The 22747-nt window shown below is 41.5% G+C and overlaps 1 protein-coding gene across 1 annotated transcript; it reads left to right on the forward strand.

Moving 5' to 3' along the window:
- Nucleotides 1-134: 134 nt before the first annotated feature.
- Nucleotides 135-9272, forward strand: CHCHD7 (coiled-coil-helix-coiled-coil-helix domain containing 7). The gene is made up of 5 exons (XM_030971926.1): nucleotides 135-272; nucleotides 2974-3051; nucleotides 3628-3726; nucleotides 4479-7309; nucleotides 8395-9272. Exons 2-4 carry the CDS (start codon nucleotides 2998-3000, stop codon nucleotides 4578-4580), a joined length of 255 nt encoding a protein of 84 aa, XP_030827786.1. The 5' UTR covers nucleotides 135-272; nucleotides 2974-2997; the 3' UTR covers nucleotides 4581-7309; nucleotides 8395-9272.
- Nucleotides 9273-22747: the final 13475 nt, after the last annotated feature.

A 22747-nucleotide genomic window follows, 5' to 3' on the forward strand; every position in this document is an offset into this window, starting at 1 on the left:
GGCCCGCGCCGCCCGCCCCGTTGGTGGAAGGAGGCGCCGCTCACGGCCGGGGCGGGCGCGGCGCCGCCGCCATTGGCGGCCCGGCCGTGCCACTCAGAGCCGCCGGGGCGTGGGCGGCGGCGGCGCGGGGCCGGGGGGGAGCCGCGGGGCCTGGAGCGGGGTAGGCTGCGCCCGTACTTAAGCGCGCTGCCCGAGCCGCTGACGTCTTTCGAATTGGAGACGGGCTCCCCCGCTCCCGCCCCGGGCTCCAGCGGACACGGCCGGGGACGGAGGTGAGTGCTGCCGGCGGCGACCCGCGCTGTGCCCGCCCGCCGCTTCCCCTTCCCGGCCGGCGCAGAAAAGTCTCGCTCGACCTTCGCCGCCCGCGGGCCGGGGCAGCCCCGCTCGGGCCCGGCGGCGGCGCGGCCCGGGCACCGCTCCCTGGCGGCAGGTGGTGCCGAGGGGAGGCGGCGGGAGCGGCCGCGGGGAACGAGCCGGGGCGGGGGAAGGGGTCGCCGGGCGCCTCCGGCTGCTCCGCCGCCGGTGGAAGGCAGGGACCGGGCGGGGGGCGCCGGCCTCGCCTCCGCACCTGGACGGCCCCCGGCCTTCCCCGGGAAGCTGAGCTGGGCAAGGCGGCAGCTCCGCGGTGCTGAGCGCCAGGGACCGCCGGCTGCCGCCTCCTGCCTCCGCCGCCGTAACAGCCCAAAGTGCCGTAGGAATTCTGGTACGGCCTTGGCTCCAGGTTTCAAAGGTTTAATGAGCTGGTCTACGTTGCGGCATAATTAGCGATTTTGTATCTATGTGTGTGCATTTAAAGCAGACCAAACGCTTTTCAATGGGCGGGAGCCTGTAGCGAAGTGCCCTGATGGTCTATGAACTGAAAAAGCCCTAGGGTTAGAGTGCCAGCAACAGCCCTGGTTCTCTGTGGTACAGTTTACAACTATTAATGTGTTAAAGCATAATTGAGACCTGTGGCATAGATAAGCCTTGGGTGGTGGCTGGGCTCTGACCTGTAATCTGAAAGCAGGAAGGGAAGCCCGTACATGTGCAAAACCTGGGAGGAGGGGGAAGCTCGCTTCCTGCCCAACTGCTCATTCAGTCGCACAGCAGCGTTTCGGCGTGACCCGCCTGCCCTTCCAGCTGATAATGTTTCAAGTCTGAAGTACTTCGGAGAGGGGAGAAAACACGCGCACGACCTATCAGACTTTTTGGGTAGTACTAAGAATGTTTAAGCATTTGCCTGCTCCGAGCTGTGAATCTTCATTAGAACCTGAACTACTTATTCGTTAAGTAGGTGTTTAATGGATTGTGTGCATTGTTCCTTAGAACGGGCGCGGTTGCAGACTCTGGTAGTGTAATCAAACTGGAAGTGTCAAGTGCAGTTTGTATAAGGAACCCCGATTATGACGGCACATCCTATGACTCCTAAGTATTCTTTCGGAGAGTAAGTCTGAAGTCAGAGTGACAATGTACACCTTGAGGCATGTCTGCTTAGGCGGCAGTAGCAATGAAATGCAGACTTATGAAACAGACACATGCAAACAGCTAAAAATCTTTTATCTGTTGTGGTGAGTTAGGTGAGGCATTGTGGTATGCTGCTTTTGCTTCCTACTTCTCCCTTCTCTCCTTCTTTCTTGAAGTCTGTGATGATGCTAGTATTCATGCTTGTGTTTCCATTTGAGTTGGAAGTGCCCGATCAAAAATGCACTTCCACCCGTCAAAGAGGAGAACATTTGCCTGGCTTGTTAAATTAACTTAAGCACTGGATAGTTCTCAAAGGAAAGTGAAAGCATTTCCCCAGTGTTGTTAATTAAAAGGCCCATTTGCAGAAGATGATCATATGGAAAGCAAAGAGTACTCCAAGCACCAGGAAAGTATACATGCACAGCTTGTAAAATCTAAGGCTTGTTTACGGGGAAGAGTTTACTCTTACCCAAAGAAGAAACCCCATCTAAAACATGGTTTTCTGTGAACTACAAAGAGCAGTATTTGAATTTTTTTTTTAAATCTGGTATCAAGCAAAACAGGCTTTTTACTGGAGACTTGCACTTATCATTCCCTAATGTGCACAGAAACAGGTCTAAGTTAAGAATTAGCACCGATTTTTTTTGAGAAAGTAAAAAACAAGATTGTGTCCTTCATTACCATTACTTTGATTTGGTCCCTGTGTTTCTGATTGCATTGATTCAAGCAGTCATCTGGTCGACATTAATTTATTTTCTGTTAGATTTAGTATTTGTTTGGAACGCATACCTGTATCGCCATATGTGTGCAGGAGGCAATGTATAGGGAGCTGTAAAGGGAAAGAGGGTCTGCTGTTCATCTTGATGTCATCATCTTGGATCAGTGTAGAGTCTTGGCACTGAGCTCTGTGTCTCTCAAGCTTACAGAGTCAGTGTCAAACTAGTAAATGGTAAAAAATGTGATTCAAGCTGTCATACACAGAGTAAGTGGGTCTGGTCCCACCTTGCGGTGAAACCAGTTCTTTTTCTATTAAATATTTGCTATAGCAACACAGGAGATAGTTGGGCACTTGTTGTACCTGGGAAAGCTCAGTGATGATGCAGATGTGATCCAGCTAAGGAGTAGGGACAAATCTGGAAAAGTTTACTTGTACATTCCTCCCACACACTATTAATTGAAGTGTCTACAGTGTGTTGGCTGTGAGCAGCTTCTATGGAGCAGTTTCTCCTACACGTGGTCACTTCCTCCATGATACACAGGCTGGTGTGAGAGCTGCTGCAGTGGCTCCATTCTCTGCAGGAATTTAATAGGGAGTAAGCAGTCTTGGTGGTGGGCTAAACTTGCCAGTGTTGTCTTGCTGTTACTGCTTTTGAAATAACACTTTGCAAGAGAAGATTGGGTTTTGTTTAGTTTTTTTTTGAGATAACAAAACTGTGTTGCTAGAAGGCCTTTATTACATCCTGAAATTCAGACTTAATCCTGAGTTACTGTTAAAAGTAGATACTTAACCTTTTTATTTTCCCTTTCTAGCCAAGGGACGAGTGTCTGTCTAGAATGTCCAGGCATGCAAAAAAGCTTAGAGATCACGATATAAATCCATGTCTAGCGGTAAGATGATCAAATTAAGATTGATTTCTGTCTGTACATTTCAATGTTAAATAATGCACTTTCTAGGGGACTGTTTTGCGGGTAGAACACTGGCATTCTAGCACTTTGCATTAAAAGTTTCTTAAGAGTCTGAAGGTGGGAAGGGCTGAAAATCGTCCATTATAATAAGTGTGAAATAACAAGTTAATTCCCTATAAATAGGAGTAATACAACTGCTGGCGGTCCCTTAAATTTTCTGTCCCTAAAACCAGAGCCTGAAATCCTGGTTAGACAAGCTTGGTTATTTTTTAAAAATCTTTTTGAGTTATACCAAGCATCATTGTAAACAAATATTCTGTGGCCTCTGCTCTTACTGTCTGAAGAGTACAGACAGTACTCTATTATCTTCAAACTAAATCACTGCTTGGAAGTACTGATGATCCTTTGTAATAGGTGTTGCTTTGCTCTCTTTGATAGTGTTCTTTCATCTGAAGAGCTCACTCCTATCTTCATAGATATTCTGGGACTTGTTAAAATATTTAAACACTGAGTATAGTAACTTCCCTCAGCTCTGAAGTATATTTTCCCCTATTAAAGGAAACAGATGCCACTACAAAATGTATGAATGACAACAACTATAACAAGGATATGTGTACTGATTACTTTTTGAAGTACAAAAACTGCAGAAAATTCTGGGTAAGCACAGTAAACTTTCTAAATTTTACTCCCTGCTTTGCTTTATGTATGTTACTTCTGACATGCTGCTTTCTGAACCCTTCAAACTCAGCTAAGGACATTTTTATGGTAACTTACCAGCCCAGGTAGTACCAGTATGCGTTGCTGTAAGACTTAAGCACATGCACATCAAAGTACAACACTTGATTGTTCTGGGTTTACTCTCTTAGATTGTGAGTCAGTGTTCTTGCAGTACCTGATGTTTTCCTTTGAACTTAAGTCACATATTTCTAGTAATAATTTCTCTTTTAAACTGATGCAGTGAAAAAATTCTGAGGCAAGGTAAGGTTATCTGGTTTCCCACTGGCTTGGATCATATTTACTTTAACCTGATATAAAGCTTATTTGGTGGTGGAGAAATACCATGAGGATCTATGTGCAGTTAAACTGTTTTCTGCTGTTTCCTTATACCATTGAAGTAAAGAGGTTTTAGCTTAGCCTTTAAATACTTGTGCAAACTGCAAAAAAAACTGTTTACAGACAATTGTGCATTGGTCTGCTATAGAGTAATGGGAATACTGATTGCACTGTATTCTGAAGTAGCAAGGTAAACTATCAGGTGTCTTGAACTAACTACTAGTACATTTAGTTATCAGCTAATCAGGCTTTTAGAGTACTGGGTCTTGATATATAGAGCATTTTTCTATTAAAGAATCTTGTTCATTCAGAGCTCAGGGAAATCTGTTCTCATGGTCACCTTGTTCTATTTTCAGCATGGAATTATGATGCAAAGGAAGAGAAATGGTGTGAAACCAGAGATGCCCTCAGCAGAAGAAAGAAAGACAATCTTGGAATCAATGGGGAAGCCCTACTGACTAGAAATCTGAATTGATTGACTTGTTGTCACTGTACATATGAAGACTTGGCAGCAGCAAGTTACCATTTTATGAACTGGATTTTACAGTTGCCATATGTTGGATTAAAATAAGATCTTAAATTTTGAAATGTGGGAGCTTTCTAGGATAGAATTTCCTGGGTTTGTTCCTACTTCCTGTCATAGGAACCTGGCCTCTTTTATTGGAAGATACGGGTCTCAATGCAACTTGTGTAGAAACTTTTGGAAGTAGAAACTACCTTGCTGTGAAATGCTAAATATAAAATCAATGGGACTTGAAGAAAGCCTGTTTGAAAACATGGGTTGGTGAGCATTGCAGTGTTGTTCTAAGGCTGGAGCAAGTCGAGAAGCTGGTACATGCAACATATTTCTTGCACTCAGCTGTTCTGCTCAATAGTATGGATTTACCATGTGTGATTTTATCACTATTTTCACATGTTGAATTCTGTGTCCCCAGTTTAAATAAGACTGTTCATGAACTAAAATCCTAAGTCCAACAAACCTGTTACTGGGTCTGCCACTGCACTTGCCAGTGACAGAAGAAGCTTGCAGTAAGTCAGATCTGTGTGCTAGTTAGAAGATCAGTGCTAGTTAGGAGGTTAGAGAGATGGGTGAAGATAAAACTGAGCTCCTCAGGTCTGAGCTGCATAGTAATTTCTCTGGATAGTAAATAGATACTTTGGTGGCGGGCAGGCAGGGGGGACTTGCAGACATGTAAACAGATCCTCTGAGTGACATGGCAGGTTTAACTATAGCACATCTATCTAAGACTCTGGACAGCTGAAACCTGGGGTTTGGAAATGCTTACTCATACGAGATTACAAAGCTCAGTTTAAACAGGTACTCTAATCTTAAATAAGGTTGATTCTTTAGCTAAATTGAACAACTAATAAATGTAAACATGTTGCTGTCTAGTGGAAACAGTGTTTTTTACCTTTTATCTTCTGGTGTCCTGGCTTAAAAGCTTGTATCCCGTGATAAAACAGAAAAACTACTGTCATGAGCTCAGGTTCCATGTGAAATCCTTTAGTTCTTACTGAGATCAACTTGGCAGAACTCTGGCTGACCTCATGAAGGATAGTGTAAAAGTGTTGTCTCTCTATTTAGACTTTTTGGAAAGACTTCATGGCTTTCTGTTTCTCCTGTCTGGCTTGTCTTGTTTCTTTCCACTGTAGGCCTATTTCTTTGCTTGCTGTGATTTTAGGCTGTTTCCTTGTTGTTTGATCTGACTAGCAACTCCACAAAATCTGCTTTTGCTCTTCCTTTCTGCTCTCTGTTTACATCTGAGTTTTGAAATTGATTTATCCTACCCTCTCTGTTGGAATGAGTGTGTAACTCTATGCCTTTTGAGTATGCAGTACTCCAAGCAAAGCTGTACAGCCTTCAAACATGTCACAAGTTCTCTTGTCGGTTCCTGGCAAGGAAAATGTACTTTCTTCCATCAAGACCATAACATTCTTTATTTCAAATTACTTTCTCTTCACCTAAAGTGCAAACTTTGACATTTTCCTCTTTTTGTAGTTGGGGTTTTTTACTGTTGTCTCTAGTTGTTTGTTTTTTGGTGGGAGTTTTTTGGGGATTTTTGTTTGGTTTTGTTTTGGGGGGTTTTTATAATTTGTTTTTGTTCCCCTGTGTGTGGAGCTGAATAAACTTTCATTCTAGATTCAAGGGCTTGCTCTTTTCTGCCACATCCTTGCTATCTTTTAATACCCTCCTACATACCAGTCTTTCCTCATTTTTTTGCCCATTTGACACCAGTTCTTTTTTGACTTTAACATTTTGGTCTCTTCTCATTGCAGTTTTTTCTAGTACCTTTGTTTCATCTCTGATCTAATGGTATAGTCTTGCAGTGACTTTCTAATACAGCTCCTTTTGAAGGTTGTGTGTTCTCTGTTCTCTTTAATAGTGAGAAAACTTCTTGCTTTCATTAAACTTAGCCATAATACTTCCTCATTAACCATGCCTCTCTTTGATCTTCTTGTTCATCTGCAAATTTTGGGGAGCTGTTGTTCTCTTCCTTAGGGCTGTGTCTCTTCAGACTCTTCTGCCTTTGCTGCCTTTCTGGCTTTTTGCCTCCCTTGGTGTGTCTAAGGGCACCTTCTCTCCTACTTGGCACAGGTTTGTCATTTGCCACCTCTGCTGTATCTTGGGACATGTTCTTTGCTCCTATGGCTTTAACTACTATTCTAGTGCTTGCTGTTTTTCTGTTGCTGTGCTCTTAAATTCTAGACTTATGTTAAAATCTACAGTATATTTTATGTGCAAGAAAAAAATCATCTTGTTCTTGAGGTGGATATGCCCATTCTTCTTTGCATAAGCTCAAGTTCCTTAAAATTGCCTCATTTATCCTAGGATTTCCTTTCAGGTCTCCTTTGCATATAGAAATGCTCTTTCTCTTAGGTTAATTGTTGCACTTATAAGTTGCTTGTTTGTTTTTTTTTTCCCCGACAATATTTGCTCAGGAAGCTTCCACTAATGTTATTTCCTTTTAAAGGATGACTGGCCTATCTTTTGGCATTGATAGGTACCCTGTGCTGCTTTGTAAAGTGTTTGTAAAGAACTAGTACTGGTCTTCAAAAAATCAGAGAAGATGCATCACTGCTTTCAGGTGTCAGTGCCAGAATGTGGGATCACAGGATGGGCTAAGGCACATGTAATGCAGGAACAGTAGTCTAACATCAGATTTCTAATCATCAGTGGATGTTCATGGTAAGCTCCCTGTGGATGTTACAACAAAAATGAGTTTAGTGTACAACTGAGGATAATTTAAGCAGTGACCTTGTTGATTTAATTCAGGTAATCAGTAATCTGTTGTCAGGAATGTCATTTATTTCCATTGCATGTTCCTTACTGTTAAATAACACAAGTTTATAAAAAATCTTGAGGGAGCAAGGAGTTTTCTTCCTCATGTTGTAATGTCTCTCAGGAGTGATCTGTTACTTGAGTATGAGTTTTTATCCCTCACTTGAGGTTGCTGTTCTTGCTTTCACTGCTGAAGCTCAAGTGGTGAAGTGTGATAGCTTAAACATAGGCTCTTATGAGTTGAGATTTTTCCATTAATTTTTGTAGTGTGATTAACTACCTTTGGTTGTGAGCCAAAGATAATGGTCTTTTCCTCATACCTGAGAGCTTACATTCCACACTTCATGAAACAGAGGTAAGCTGCAGTCTGCCACTCTTACTGGACAAAAACAACCAAAACCTGGGCTGCATTATTCATTTCCCTAAAGCACACTCTTGTGTGCTTAACCCAGAAAGTGTAACACAGTGGATCAATATAATTAATTAAGAAACAGGGAAGGGAACTATGGGTTAGGTTTTGTTGGTTTTTTTTTTTTAAATACGTGTAATTACTCATTTTGCTTGTGATACAAGGACCAAATCTGGATAGTGGCATTAATGTTTGATAATTTTTTTGTTTGACAGCTGGATGGTGCTGTTGCACAACAGACTGAAAACAGAAGCACTCCACTCACTACTAGCTCTTTCGAGCTTTTTTGGTCTCTTCCCACAGAGGTAGCAGAATTCATCCAATAGAAAGGAAAGATTGATCCTGTCTCAACACTATAAACAGAAAAGGAGGATAGGAGTCTAAATCATTGCTGGGAAATAGGAGATTTCCTGTGCAGCCTGAGAAGCCTTAGAATATGGCCCTTGATAGATTTTTTTCAGTGTGCTTATTTGATCACAGCTAGGCACTGAGCAGCAGCTGTAGGCTTTCTCCCTGGTCTGGGTGAATATCCTGATTCCCATCTGTACATTTTTATCTTCTCATTTTTTCTGTTACTCTACAGTGCAAGGCCTTGTCTGGCTCAGAGTCTTCTGCTACCACAATTGGGATGAGTCTGTGCTCTTGGAGATCTTCAAAGGAAGTTCACAGAATTGCAGAGTATGCTGATTTGGAAAAGACCCACAAGGATCATTGAATCCAAGTTGTCTAGCTCTAGAGTCCTGAAAATTTCTTTGGATTTAGCTGAAGCGTTTGAAAGGCAAGGAGTTGAATCAACTGCTGCTCCAAGTCTCTTTCATGATCTTGTAATGGAACTTTTGCACTCAGGTGATGAAAAACATGTACATAGATGAGCTTTTGGTAAAACTTTTGCAGAACAGATAAGATGAATTTAGAGTACAAAACATTATGCTGCTCTAATGCATTTGGAGACAGCCCTTAACTCATGTTAAAAGTATCTGCATCTTTAAAGTCAGTCTTCCAAAATAGCCATGAAAGAAGTAATTATTGTGTGGGAAAACACCATTGCAAGCTTTTGTTTTCTTGGAAGAATCTCAGGCAACTGGAAGAAATAGTTCTGTAAGTATTAAAGTAGTAAAAAGTAAATCAAGCTGGCTACTCCAGAATATTTTAATTTTTATTGCAACCTATTTGATATGAAGGAGAAAAATGGAAGTACTGCATTTATATTAACTAAATGCAGTGGATCATTTAATTGCTTTATGATATATATGATACCATATGTAGTAACTCAAACCATCGGATTGTGAGTAAGTAATTTTTCTGTTCTTCAGGCTTCTACCTTGATGACTCCTATCTCAAAATCCTTTTTTGGAAGAATGGTTCTGAAGATCCTCAATCATTACTTGCTCTTAAAAGTCCCACTACCCTTGAGCTGTGTCTTTACCTGTTTTACTTCAATAAACTGCTATGCACTGCAAACACTTCCTGATATCAAGTGACTGGCAGAACACAACAGAATTCTGCATAGAACAAAACTGAGCTAGTGTCTGTCAAAATGGAAAACAATTGTAACAGGGTTATGTGTAATGACAAAGATTATGCTCAAGATACTGTATTTAGTCAATACCTCATTTCTAAAAGCAATTCACAGCTCTAAGACAAATTTACAATAGTAGAAATAGTGTAGGGACAATAGGGGCCATCAGCTCACACCTGACTTTGAAGAATCTCAAAATTTTTAATTGATGATAAAAGATTGCAGTTGTTTAGGCAAAAAAAGATTTTGCAGTGTTTTTATGGAAATAGCCTGCTGGTAATATTTTGTTACTGTGTCACACATGGATCTCACATTTTTGTTTCCCTGAAATGGGGTTCCCTGAGCAGTCCTTGTCTGCAACGTTGCCTGCAGCTGTTGAAGCTGTCAGTGAATGTGGTTGCATATTACAAATAGGGTGGCATTTTCTCCTATTTTTATTAAATAGTGGAATTGAATGAACTTGCTGCATTGGAATATGTCAGTCATATAGTGCTTGCTTCAATCTATAAATTACAAAAGGATGGAATGAAGCTAACAAGATAAATCCTTAGGCAGGAGGTGCACTGTGAATTTACCTTATCCTGCAATATCAGTTTTGAGTACTTTCTGGCTGAATTTTTCCTAATGCTGAATGAATTTGAATGGATGTTACTGATAATCCAAGAAATGCTGTGTTTCAGTATTTATCTATGTGACAGGTAAACTAAAGTGGTTCTTAAAGCTGATAGCTCAAGATGTTGGAAAAACCCTTTTGACTTTCAGATTGAAAATGAACAGATCTTGAGGGTTCTATACCTGTTGACTGTTGTGTTTAGACATCAAAAGTCTATGGATGACAGAAACTTTGATCCCAGAAGTCTCTGGTGCTTCATGTTCTACCTTGCACTTTGGTGCTGACAGTGCTGATGGACTGCTTGTCCCTGCCTCAACACTGCTGGGATTTAGAGAAAAAATATTTCACCAGCCTTGAGGATTGACTGTGAAGTCTTCTAGGGTGTAGGTGAACAGAAGGAAATTTATTTTTCTGCAAGGCATTGTTTGAATGGCCATCTTTACAGTAATTCCCTTCAGTAACTGCTGTTCCATGTCCCTTCTTCCTCCCTCCAGCAGGTGCCTCTGTGTGATCCTCAGCATCAGTGCTAACACAGACCTCTACCCTGGGGCATGTATCCAGCTGCCCAATAGCAAAGGGAAAAGGGGATAAGCATTGTTCTTCAGCCCAGCTGGACCTCTGAGCACCTCTCTTGTGTCCCTGGGCTGGAAGGGACAATGTAGGGGTCTGAGTAAGCAGCAAAATACAGGAAGCAAATGCTCAAGTCACAGCTGCTCTCACAAGTCAGAAGAGGCTTTCTGTGCTTGAAAAAAGGCTTAGCTGTTCAAAGCTGTGAGCACTCAGGGATTGTGATTCTTAAACTCAGAGCTGTAAGACTGGGTCCAGCTGTTACCCTGGCATTACCCAGTCCACTATCAAACCCTGTCCCTGAGCACCACATCTACACATCATTCCAATAGCTCCAGGAATGGTGACTCCCCCGCTCCCTTGGGCAGCCTCTTCCAATGGTTGGCAACCCTGTTGGTGAAGAAAATTTTCCAAGTCTCCAATCTAAAGCTTCCCCTGGCAAAACATGAGGCCTTTTCCTCTTGTTTGTTACTTGGGAGAAGAAACTGACTCTCACCTCATTACAAGCTGCTTTCAGGTTGTTGCAAAGAGCAATGAGGTTCCCCCATTGGGCCTCCTTTTCTCCTGGCTAAACAACCCCAGTTCCATTAGCTGCTTCTCATAAAAACTTGTGCTCTAGACCCTTCTTGAAGAATGCCTAGCCTTCCTGGACTTGTTTGCCCTTCTGGACTACTTCCAAAGCAGTGGTATCAACCAGGCTCCTAAACAGACCAAAATCTGTCCAGGGGGTGTCCAATGTGGCAGTTCTGCTGGACACATCTCCCTCCTACCCCTCTGCTCCCTTCTCTGAGAATCAAAAACTCATCTCATGATTGCATGCCCCAGATAGTTTCCAACAGTCCTTTTCTGTTCACAAACAACGAGGGTGTCTTCCCTAGTTGGCTCCTTCATCAGCTGTGTTAGGAAGTTTTCTTCCACACTCCAGGAATGTCCTGGGCTATTTTCTCTCTGCTGTGCTTTATGAGGTGGCAAGTAGATAGAACCTAGAAGGAACCATGGTCTCCTAGCACCTTCAGCCAGGCAGTCTAAATAGTCTTTACAGTGTGCTCATCTGTTTTGTCATAGATGTGCTCACACTGCAATTGCATGTTGCAAGCATATGTGTATGAGGAGCAGAAAACTACGGAAAAGGCTCGCTGGTAGGTCTTTACTTACATCTGCATCAAAAGCAGCTTTCAGGTTTCTGTCCTTTAAATTTTAATGTTCAAAACCCTGAGAATCAATTACAATAATAACACTTCAGTTCTTTTACTGTCGCTGTGAGACAAGAAGAGTTCATGAAATGCTTTGGTTTTCTGTGCTGTAGGAAAATTTCCAGCCAGGAGTTGGTAGAAAGCATCAGTATCTCTTTCTCCTCCAGTTTGGCAGCTGCAGGAAATCAGCCTGCCAGAAAAGCTGCTATAAAGCTGGATGTTAGCAAACAGGCAGCTGCTCCTTGAGTCAGGGAAATCTCATTCTCTGACCCAAATGGGTACAGATCAGCCCAGTTTTGTACAGGTCTGGAAATGCAGGCTGCTCATTTTTGGTTGTGCTGGTGAGGTCATTTGTTGCTGATTATTGCTACCAATTGGCCTCTGTAAAGCCCCAAGAAGCTGACACTGTTTCTAAAATCAGAGCAATTTGCTAACTTAAAATACTGATTCATTTGATTAATTTGGTTTTGTTCATATCCTTTCTTGGGTCTAGAATTGCTGTTTACTTGTAGAAAATTATTCTCTGGGCAAGCTTTTCCTCATGATTTATTTCCAGTTCAGCTTTCACATTGCTAGATTCTGCACCAACCCAAGAGAAAATACATTTGCTGTTCAGTAAGTGATTAATACCATTGATGAGATGTGCCTAACGTAGGAGGTTCACAGATGTTCTTGCACAAGCCTTTAGAGGGACATTCAACATGTGGCATTGCAGGAACATACTCAGCAAATCGCTAGGTAAGGAAATTGACTTAATAAACCTCTTTTCATCAAACTAGTTGGAACCAAATTAGGTACTTTGCTGAGAAATTTTTGTTCATTAGTGCAGTATAATTTGCTGTTTACCAAGCTCTGGTTCAGGCAGTGTTTGTGAGGGGACGGCACGGTGGTGTTGGGAGGGGGTTTCCTGCTGGAAGAGGGCAGCTCTGCTGGGAGTGCAACGGTGCTTGCTGCAGAGATGCTCCTCCCCTGGGTCCTTAAGGAAGGGACACAACACATTGCTACACAACCCATCCCAAAGAAATCGCTTGACATGAAAACCAAAGAAAGCTGAGCTGTTTGGTAGCCTGTTTGCTGCTTTTCATTTCATCAGTGATAAACACCAGAGATAAGCTAAAGTAGGAAACTGTCAGAATAGCAGAAGGCATCCTAGGACTCTGCTTCCAGTCTCATAATTATTTCTGGGGTTTCTAACAAGGGGTACCATTCACTGTGCTACCTTCACATGCATAAACCCTTTTGTGGGTAGTGAATGTGTTGGCATATGCAGAGTTCTTTCAAAAGTCCATATTCAATACAGATTTCAACATCTGGACAACTAGTTATCTCTCTGTATCCCCAAGTAGCACAGAAGTTGGCCATGTTTTATAATTAAGTGATTTCTCCAAAGAGAGATTATTGCAGGAAAAGGAAATTCTTCTTCCATCAGAAGTTGGACCCTGAATCTTTTTCTCTCCTGGAAGATACGTGTGGTATTTGGGATATGCTTTTCTTCACAGTGGATCTTGGATTAAGGATCATGTGCTTTGGATTTTGCCTAACAGGTGGCCTGTCAGGTAGCTCACAGGTAATGTTGACTCCCACAGTATTTATCCAAATGACCTTAAAATGACTTATTCAAAGAAACAAAATGAAGGTCATAGCCTTTCCCACTTCAACCCCCCCACTCCAATAGCTGAAGTAGTGACATCTAATATTGGTTTGCCAGATTATTTAATGTAATGTCACAAGAGACCCTACCTAACAAAACAGTAGTCAGCAAATGCTAGATAATGTAATAAGTGTAGAAATAATAAAGTGGTGTCATGGGTGGTGAAACACAGGGCTTTTGGATGCCTTACTCTAAGAAAAGCTATGATAAGGAACTGCCCTCATAATAAGGTATGAAACTGTCATTCTGGCAGTCTAGTAAGCTCTGTTTGACACTGGGAGAATGATACCTACCCAGGAACAGCAGGACATAATAAAGAGTTCCTGTACTACAAATAAGGGTAATATAAACAAAGTTTTCCTCCTATGCATTTCTTAAACTACTTATGGTATTTATGCAGATCATATTACTAGTACCTTTTTTCCTCAGGTACTAAAAACCCCTAATCCTTGAGAGAAAAAATAAAGATGTTTGTCAGTAGCTTGGTGCTTCTTATGCATCTGCCTTGAATTTTTCCCTGCTATGGAGGACAGCTAAGATTTAATTAACTACAAGCAGAAAAAGAACTTTTAAATTCCTCATAAAGACCAAATTCTCCCAGCTGGGCTGAAAAAAACCCCAAAAATATGCAAACAATGGCAGTTAATGGCATTTCCAAATAGGCCTTCTCTAATCCTATTATCAAGATGGGTAATTTGTACCTTTACCAATAGTTTAATCCCACTCCTCATGTTCTTACACCTTCATCCAAGTTCCTCAAGAAGTTGAACCACATGGTAAATTCAAGTCTCTTCTCCCATCTGGAAGAAGGTGGTGCAAAAAAGAAGATATGGGAATATTTTGCCTCTACTCATGTTCCCTTAGAGAAACAGCTTTTCTTGGGAAGCTGGAGCCTAGTTCTAGTCCAGTTTTCTTGTCCTGAGGTAAACCCAAAGTTTGCCTTTGAGAAGACAAGTGTGTTCACTTTATTCACCTCTACCCTTGATGGCAGAAATTGTTTTCAACCCAGGCTGCATGGTCAGAGTGGAAGTGCAGTAAATGCTCCTGTTCTGTGGAAACTACAGATCAAAGTGACTATTGGGACATATTTTGACTGTAGCCAAGTGTTCTGAAGCATTACACAGTCTGTGAATTTGTTTATTCTGCACTATTAATGAATAATCCACTGTGTACCTTTATGTTGTGAAGTGTGGTGTTTCAATTGTTCATTGCAGAACATGGAAAGCAACTAATTATTACTAGTTTGTTTGGTTTTTTAAGTGGTGCCCATGATTAGTAGACAAAACATTGTAAGGTGAGATAAATTGAAGGGCTGAGCTGTCTAACAACTCACCATTGCTCCCTTTACCCCTTTACCCTGTCCCATTGCCTAGGAACAGCCCATCTTCAACCTTCCACCAGCTTTTACGCTTGCTGGGTCCTTCACTGGACTGCTCTCATTTGCTAACAAAGCAGCTTAAAGGGAAGAGCTTCTTTGTGGGCAGTGACTGGTCTTACATAATTTCACACTTAAACAAAGTGATCATGCAAGCACTGGGACACGTGAGCCTCAGGCACAAAGCAGCATCTGCTTACAGGTAACCATTTGTGATTGCTGCCCTTCTGTTCAGTTGTGGACATTTAAGCCAAGTGACCTCCCATGTAAACCTGGGTTACCACCAACCAACGTGATGAGTCAAGACTGCAACAGCTCACATCCTCTGTGGCTCACCAGAGAGACCTCTAACACCAAAAGACTCTAGCTGCATGTCAGTGACTTCAATTCCAATTTTCCCATCTAATTGTTTAACAACAAAAGCCTGCAAAAAAAAGAAGTCTGACTAACTAATCATGAGTATTGCTTCCTGTTTTCTGAAGCTAAACCCAGAACAACGGTTTGTGTAATGATGAGCTGTTAAATAAAATTAAGTCTCCTTCCCTATGGACTTCATAATAAAAATTGTAAACAATGTTTGGCAAACAAAGCTGCAGGCCTATGGGCTGTCATTCCCAGATGGCATGAATTAGTGGAGAAAGGTTTGTTGTGCTTCCCTTCCCCAGCCACCCACCCCTCCCTGGGTTTTGCATGTGCTAGCTTTGGACAGGGATGACTCAGCTGCTGGTGAATCACCTGCTGAAGTGATGAAAGTGTTGGCTTGGCTGCAGTTCCTCAAGCAACAGTGAACTGTCAAGGCAGACTGGCAAGAGAATAATCCTCTGCAGCTGGGAGAATTTTTGTGCTTGCACATCTTGATTTGCTGCTATTAGAGGTTGCACAGACACCACTGTGATTTCAAAAATGCCTATTGAAATCTCGCTTGCTGAAAAAAATCTTCCTTGTGCAACTGTTTATTCATGATAGGGATTTTCATAGGCATTGCTCAAAAGCTGATTTCATGAGACAACTGGCTGGTGAATGGCTCATGTACAATGTAACTGGAGAAATGCTCCTAAGGGATGCTTCACTGTTTTCCTATTGGTGACCTGAAAAGTAAGGGAATATTCCAACCAAGGAGATTGTTCCAGAAAAATATATGAGGTCTAGTAAATCCTTCTGAAATCTTGCTACTTCAGATTACTGTTTTCTGGATTGGTGGTGGTGGAGAAAGACAGAAGGAAAACTAAAAAACACATGGAAAACTGCCAGGCTCTATGTCCCTACATGTCCAACCAGCTGCTCAGGAGAAAAACATGGAAAACTTATTGTCACTATGTGGCAAGTCTAAATGTCTTTTACAAATGAGACTGTTTGAGAGATGATACAAACCAATGTTAGTTTATTACAATAATTTTTAACTTATGCAAACAATGTGCCTTTTTGACTATTTTATTCAGTGTTGGTATCTTCTTCACCTTAATAGTCAAAGAATCACAGAATCTTTTAGCTTGGAAAAGACCTCTGAGGTCATTGAATCCAACCTATGACCAAACACCATTATGTCAACTAGACCATGGTACTGTCACATCCAGTCTTTCTTTAAACACTGCCAGGGATGGTGACTCTATCCCCTCCCTGGGCATTCAATGCTTAACAACCCTTTGTATGAAAAAGTTCCTCCTGATGTTCAGCCTGAACCTCCCCTGGCACAGCTTAAGGCTGTGTGCTCTCATCCTGACATTTGTTACCTGGGAGAAGAGGCCAACTCTCCACCTTGCTCCTTTCAGGTAATTGCAGAGAGTGATAAGGCCCCACCAGAGCCCCCTTTGCTCCAGGCTAAATAGCCCCAGCTCCCTCAGCCACTCCTCACCAGACTTGTGCTCCAGACCCTTCACTGGCTTTGTTGCCTTTCTCTGGAAATGCTCCAGAACCAAAATGTCCCTCCTGATCTAAGGGGCCAAGAACTGAACACAGGACTCAAGGCATGGCCTCACCAGTGCTGGGTACATGGGGACAATCACTGCCCTGCTCCTGCTGGCCACACTATTGCTGATACAGGATGCCACTGGCCTCCTTGGCCACCTGGGCACACGCTGGCTCATGGTCAGATGCTGTTGCCCAGCACCTCCAGGTCATTTTCCACCAGGCTGCTCTCTGGACACTCTGCCCAGCCTGTACAGGCAGTAGTAGTGTACAGTGTATAGTAGTAGTGCATATGCCAGCAGCCTGATCTCAGCAACAGCAGCACCAACTTCCCCTGCTGATGAGCAGACATTGTGAGGACATCATCCACAAGCCTCTCTTGTGGCCCTAAGGAAGAACCAGCATGTGAAGAACAGCAGTGTCATGGCTCCTGTTTAGCTGGTTATCCCGGTCACTCTTTCCCAACAGATATTTCATATCATCATCTTTGTCAGCATCTTCTGAACCAAAACCCTCTTTCAAACCAACGACTGCACAATGATGGTTAAATTCCCTGTCATGTAGGGTGGAGAAAACAGAGCCAAAAAGGGTTATTTGAAGTTACATATCTGTGTAACTTCTCATTGTGGCAAAGCCAGAGGGTTCATTACCTGCAGGACCAAGGTAAACAAACAAGTCTATTGCTATAAATTCTTATTTTTGGAACAAGTCTGATGTTACTAACATTTTTGTGGAGGAAGATCCAAGGATGTGGCAGAATCCCAATATAAGCCAGGTTTGCTCATATAATCTCTCAATAAGCCTTCAAACTAATTTTATGACAAGCATATTGTTTGAAAAACAGATCGGGGATTTACTCAAAGACATTCCTTCACGTATTTGCCCATGAGGATTCCACATTAGTAATGTTAAAAAATAGTTTATTGTCTGAAATAGCAGACATTGGACTTGGTGCTATTTGAGGTTCTTATACACAGAACTAGTGATCCAAAACATCACCTCATGCAGAATGCAAATATCCATATATATGCAGAAAAGCAAATGCAAGGGTGCACACACCTCTCTAAGTGCTGCCTACTTTAATCCCATTCCAGCCTCAGTGGAAAGCCACTGCTAAGTTATGTGTGCTTAGTTGCATCACAGCATACACAAATCTTAAATACAAACAATTATTATCAGCATTGTACTGACTGTGATTTGCCTTTGTTCTGTCTTTCTACTTCAATTTCTTTTCAAACCATTAGCCACTTAAATGTTGGAAGTCTCCATACCACTGAAGCTATTTACCATTACGTTAACTGTAATCTAAAGTTAAGCATAACATATGTGTGTGCAAGTTTATAGGTATTTATCTTTTTCTTCTAAGACAATTACTTTTGTTAAGAGACAATTACTTTAAGAGACTATAGTCCAGTTACAATCAATCAATTTTGCTAATCTCTAAAAATATCCAAAGTAACAGTAGTCAATTTATAGCAGTCCTTTCTCCATGCAGGCAAAATACAAAGGTTCTTAAAATTTTCCATCCAAGTCTCGTTACAGTCCAGCTAGGGAGTGGCAATAGGATGAAAGCCAAGGAATTTCCAGAAATCCTGAAGTGCTACTAAGTCACTATTGACACAGTGCCCTGACTATTTGCTTGATGAAAGATGCAGGGCCATTCTGCCCCTAATTAGCAGATATTATCAATGCATCCCAAAAAAAGCAAAAAATTCTTGCCTGCTTACAGTGGGGAAAGGAAAAGGATACTTACTTTCTCATTCAGGAAAAATCACAAGCTTTTAGCACACTTTGACCCCAGTCTCTGGAAAAGACTATTTTAGTTACCACATTTTCTAAGTCCCTTCCTCAATTCATTCTTTATTCCGATTATATTTTGTTTACAGTTTAAAAGATTAATGCATCTATTGATGTGAAAATATCCTAAAAAATATTAGTAGGGGTATAAAATCTGGAGACCAGTCCTATGGCAGAATGTCTCCCAAAACAGGTTTAATGGAATACACAGGGGTGAAGCCGTAATGAATCCTGAACTTCATTAGCCACCATAGAAGCTCTAATGATTTACACGCAGGAAGGTAAGAATGGACATTGTAGATTTCCTTCGGTTGATTTCCTGGATTTCAGAGTGGCAAGCTCACATGCTTCAACATAGTTATGAGAATTTGTATTTGGTTGCAAAGGCATAATTTATTGCTCTACTCTGTCTCCTTCAAAACCCTCAGAAAAAGAATTGGGGTGAACCCTGAACTTATCCATTACCTTGTTCTCTTGATCTCCTTGGACTTCCACTGCTACTTTCTGGATTTTAAGACAACACTATTAAAAAGAAAAAAACCTCTAAACAAATCAATCTATAACTCAGGTGAAGAACACAGGTAGATATTCTGGGTATGTCTTTGTGGCTTTTTCTGCTGTAATACAACAAAACAAAAAAGCATATATATAGAAAAGAATAATACAGGACAGGCCTTCACACTGGAAATAACGCAACAGCTCTTCCTGTGGATGTGAAAAATCCATTTTTACATGCCATGTTCTGAAAAATAATGTTAAAATGGCTAGGCTTGTGGCTGGCTGAATAAAAATAAATGCTGTGAACATCCCACTGTCTCCTTAGTCTAGGTTCCTAGCAGTCAGGGGCGCTACTCCATAAAATGCTTGTGATAAGAGATTATTTAATCTGACAGACAAGTCACTATCTGGCTTCAGATGTAAATCTCAAACCTGCTACAGTATACTAAATTGCAAAAACTAGTTGAAAAGACTTTTAAAAGGCTTAGAAACCTTCCTGTCTGCCTCTTTATACCTCTGTGTATGCAGAATCAAAACAAAATCTAAACATTATACTTCATATATGTATAATTGAAGTGTGAATATATATATGTGTATGTTCATATATATATATCCTATATTCCACTCTTCCGAAGTGCTTATCCTTTTTACAAAATACCTTGTTTGTGAGACACAATGCAAACCTACCCCTACTGAGACCATATACCAACGAATTACTTATCAACAATATCACCAATATCACCCTTCCCTCTTTTCTTGCATTTTCCACATATTTAGTGGATTCCCATTTGAACTGGAGAATTAAAGTTCCTCACTTTTTTTATCCCTCCTCCAGTCTTCTTTTCTAAGGGGGTTTTCCACTTTGGATACTGTGGTTCTTTTCCAACAAATCTAGCTGCCTCGTTCCAAATCTAGGAAAAAGCAGATGTCAGGACATTATTTCTTAAATGTGAAGTGATTGTTTAAGTGCTCTCTCCCCTTTGAATGGGAGCTGAAAACCTGACCCATTTAGACAGGCAGAGTTACAACCACACAAAAATTAAAAGCAAAGATACTTTGTTTTTTCAATTATCTGAATGCTAAGGACCAATCCTTAATCCCTAAAATGTTGTAATAAATGTCACTGTAGATAAAATTATCTATGGATATGAAAGAGGGCAGTCAGACATTTCATCGTCAACGTGGAAAAAAATAAAGGTTGAACGAACTAGTTTCATAGCTGTCTTCCAAGCCCTTGGCTCAGGAGCAAGGTTGGAAACAGATTTCTACCCCTTGCTGCCAGTAGAGATAATTGCTACAGCAGGCTCTGCCTGCTTCAAGTATTTTTATTTTCCTTTTGGTGGAATTAACTTTGTATTCCTTTTTTTAGGAAATTTTAACACAGAAATTTCAACTATGTATGCTGTCAATTACTCCCAACCTCTGTTAGAGACCTACTAAATACTAGAGGGTAGAAATTACATACTTCCCAAAGGAAACACTGCAAACAAGCACCTCACCTGGCTCTTCTAGTGATATTTGATCCTTCTGGATACAACACCCTTGGTGTGATTACTTGGAATTGACAGCTTTCTCTTAATTTGTTAGAAGCTCCCCAGAACACAGGTAGGACATTCTGCAATAACTGTAGCATGATTCAAATCAGTTTTGTAACTTTATCAGCTGTGCATGGTGCATTGTGTGAGTGTGCTTCAGGGTTAATCATCATTATCATGACAGAAATACGCAGACAATAAATAATGCAAAGCGTGTTTTCTAGAATTAATATAGAGAAGACCTTCCATGTTACCTTCCAACAAGAATTCCCATTTCTGGGGAACAATAATTAAAGACCACATGCTCAACAGATTCCTCAGCTATCATATATCACCTTGCATTAATCTCCGAGCAAGCTGCCTTTACAGCAATACAGTTAACAGAGGTGATGCAGATACCTGCCCAGGGGGACTGCACCATCACCCAGGTAGCCTAGACCATGGTACCTTCTAGGCACGAAGTTCCTGGTACCAACAGGCCAAACTTGTTCAGCAAGAACCTCTGTAATTGTTGTTGGCTGCATGTGCTGACAGGATTGCTGCTGCTGCTCGTGTTCTGATTCTGTTGATCCTTTTTTCTCTGCCAAAGCCAGGGCTGCTGCCTCTGGACCCCAAGAGGTGGAGAGGCAAAAGTGTAACAGTATGTCTTAGGGTTCTTCCTTCCTGGGCAGGGATTGTGGAAGACTACTCCACTACAAGTCCTACAGAACAATGTTTCCTTAGATGTAGTTATGCCTGACCTTGGATAAGTGTGAAATTTCTCAACACAGCTGTACCAAGAACCAAGGTTTGTTTTAATCAAGCAGTAACCACCCAGCAGATGCAACAACACAGAGCACCTTGGCAGAGAACTTCTGTCCTTGTCACATCTTTGTCTTGAACATCTCTGTCGCAATCCTGAGGGCACTCATCTCCCTAGCATGATACTGCCAAGGGCAAAGGAAGAAGGTGGGATTTTTTTCCACTTCTCTTCCCTAGGCAGAGCTATGTTTTCCTCAGCCATAGGCCACAGGCTATCTGTGAAGTTCTCACAGAACTTCAGGCTGTTAGCTTGGAGACTTTGAAAGGCAGAGAAAATATCATCAAGCTGGAGACACCTAAGACTAGAGAGAAAGTGCATAATGCAGTGAGTGGACAAAAATCTCTGCTTGTAGTGCTGCCCCACCTACCGAGGCATTGACAACACATTTTAAAGTGTCACCTGATAGACAGTAATCCTGCATTTTCCTAAAATATCTGGTAACTGTGGATCCAAAGTAATTTCTTTTGATTGTCACAGCAAAGAAAAAGTCAGAGAGAGAAGCCAAGTTATTTTGTTGAAATGCTTATTTTACAAAGCCTATGGCTTTGAACTGCTGCTTAGCAAACTATGCAGTCCACACTGGTGTCTTTGGAAGATCAACTGTCCTAAGGAAAGTTACCAGAGAAGAGGTACCTGCTTGGCTCCTTCCTAAAATGAAACCAGACCACCACGAACACCAGATTCCAAGCAGGTGCACAGAGCTCCTGGGTATGAATTCCAAATTCATAAAATAAAAACAGAGCTTGTATCTCAGCTGCTGGTTGTTTGCCTTCCTTCTCAATCTTGTTCAGAGGATTTAATCAAGTTAATTTTTCTTGGCACTATGTTCTCCATGTTTTGAAGCATTAGGGGACAGCATGATGTCTGCTACCACAGGAATATGATCCCACATGGAAAAGAAATACAGCGGGCAACAAAATACCATGGATTGCTTTTGAATCACCATAAACATTACTATTAGGCTAATGCAACTATCCTAGTCAAATTTGGGACAGTCATTTTTGGGGAGAGACTATTTAAAATTTCAGGCAATGGCCATGAAACCCCCAATTCTTTTGTGGGAGCTGCCTGATATATTGTCCAGCAGTCAGACATTATGCTGTCACAAATGAAATGCTCTTCCTTTTCAAGTTTTATCTTCTTGTTGGCTGTCACAGTGATCCTTCCATGAGTTTTCTTGCCAAGAGCAGAAGGAAAGACTCTTTTTTGGCATCAGAAAAGTAATCAGTCAAGATCATTGTTATGCTGGAAGTAAGCCATCTTTTATCTTAAGACATTTATATCTCAGTTGAAGATCCAAACACTCACTCCAAGCAACCTCCTGAACACAGGGGAAGGATGTTGCTGTTTGACCTCCAGGATACAGCTCCACATCTGTCATGCCATCATAGGAGATAAAAACCACCACAGGATAGGCTGTTATCCTCCAGGTACATGATGTAATTTACCAGTGACCACAATATTTAATGTGGTAGCAGCAC

Source organism: Camarhynchus parvulus, chromosome 2 (assembly GCF_901933205.1).
Source record: "Camarhynchus parvulus chromosome 2, STF_HiC, whole genome shotgun sequence".
NCBI classification, from domain to species: domain Eukaryota; kingdom Metazoa; phylum Chordata; class Aves; order Passeriformes; family Thraupidae; genus Camarhynchus; species Camarhynchus parvulus.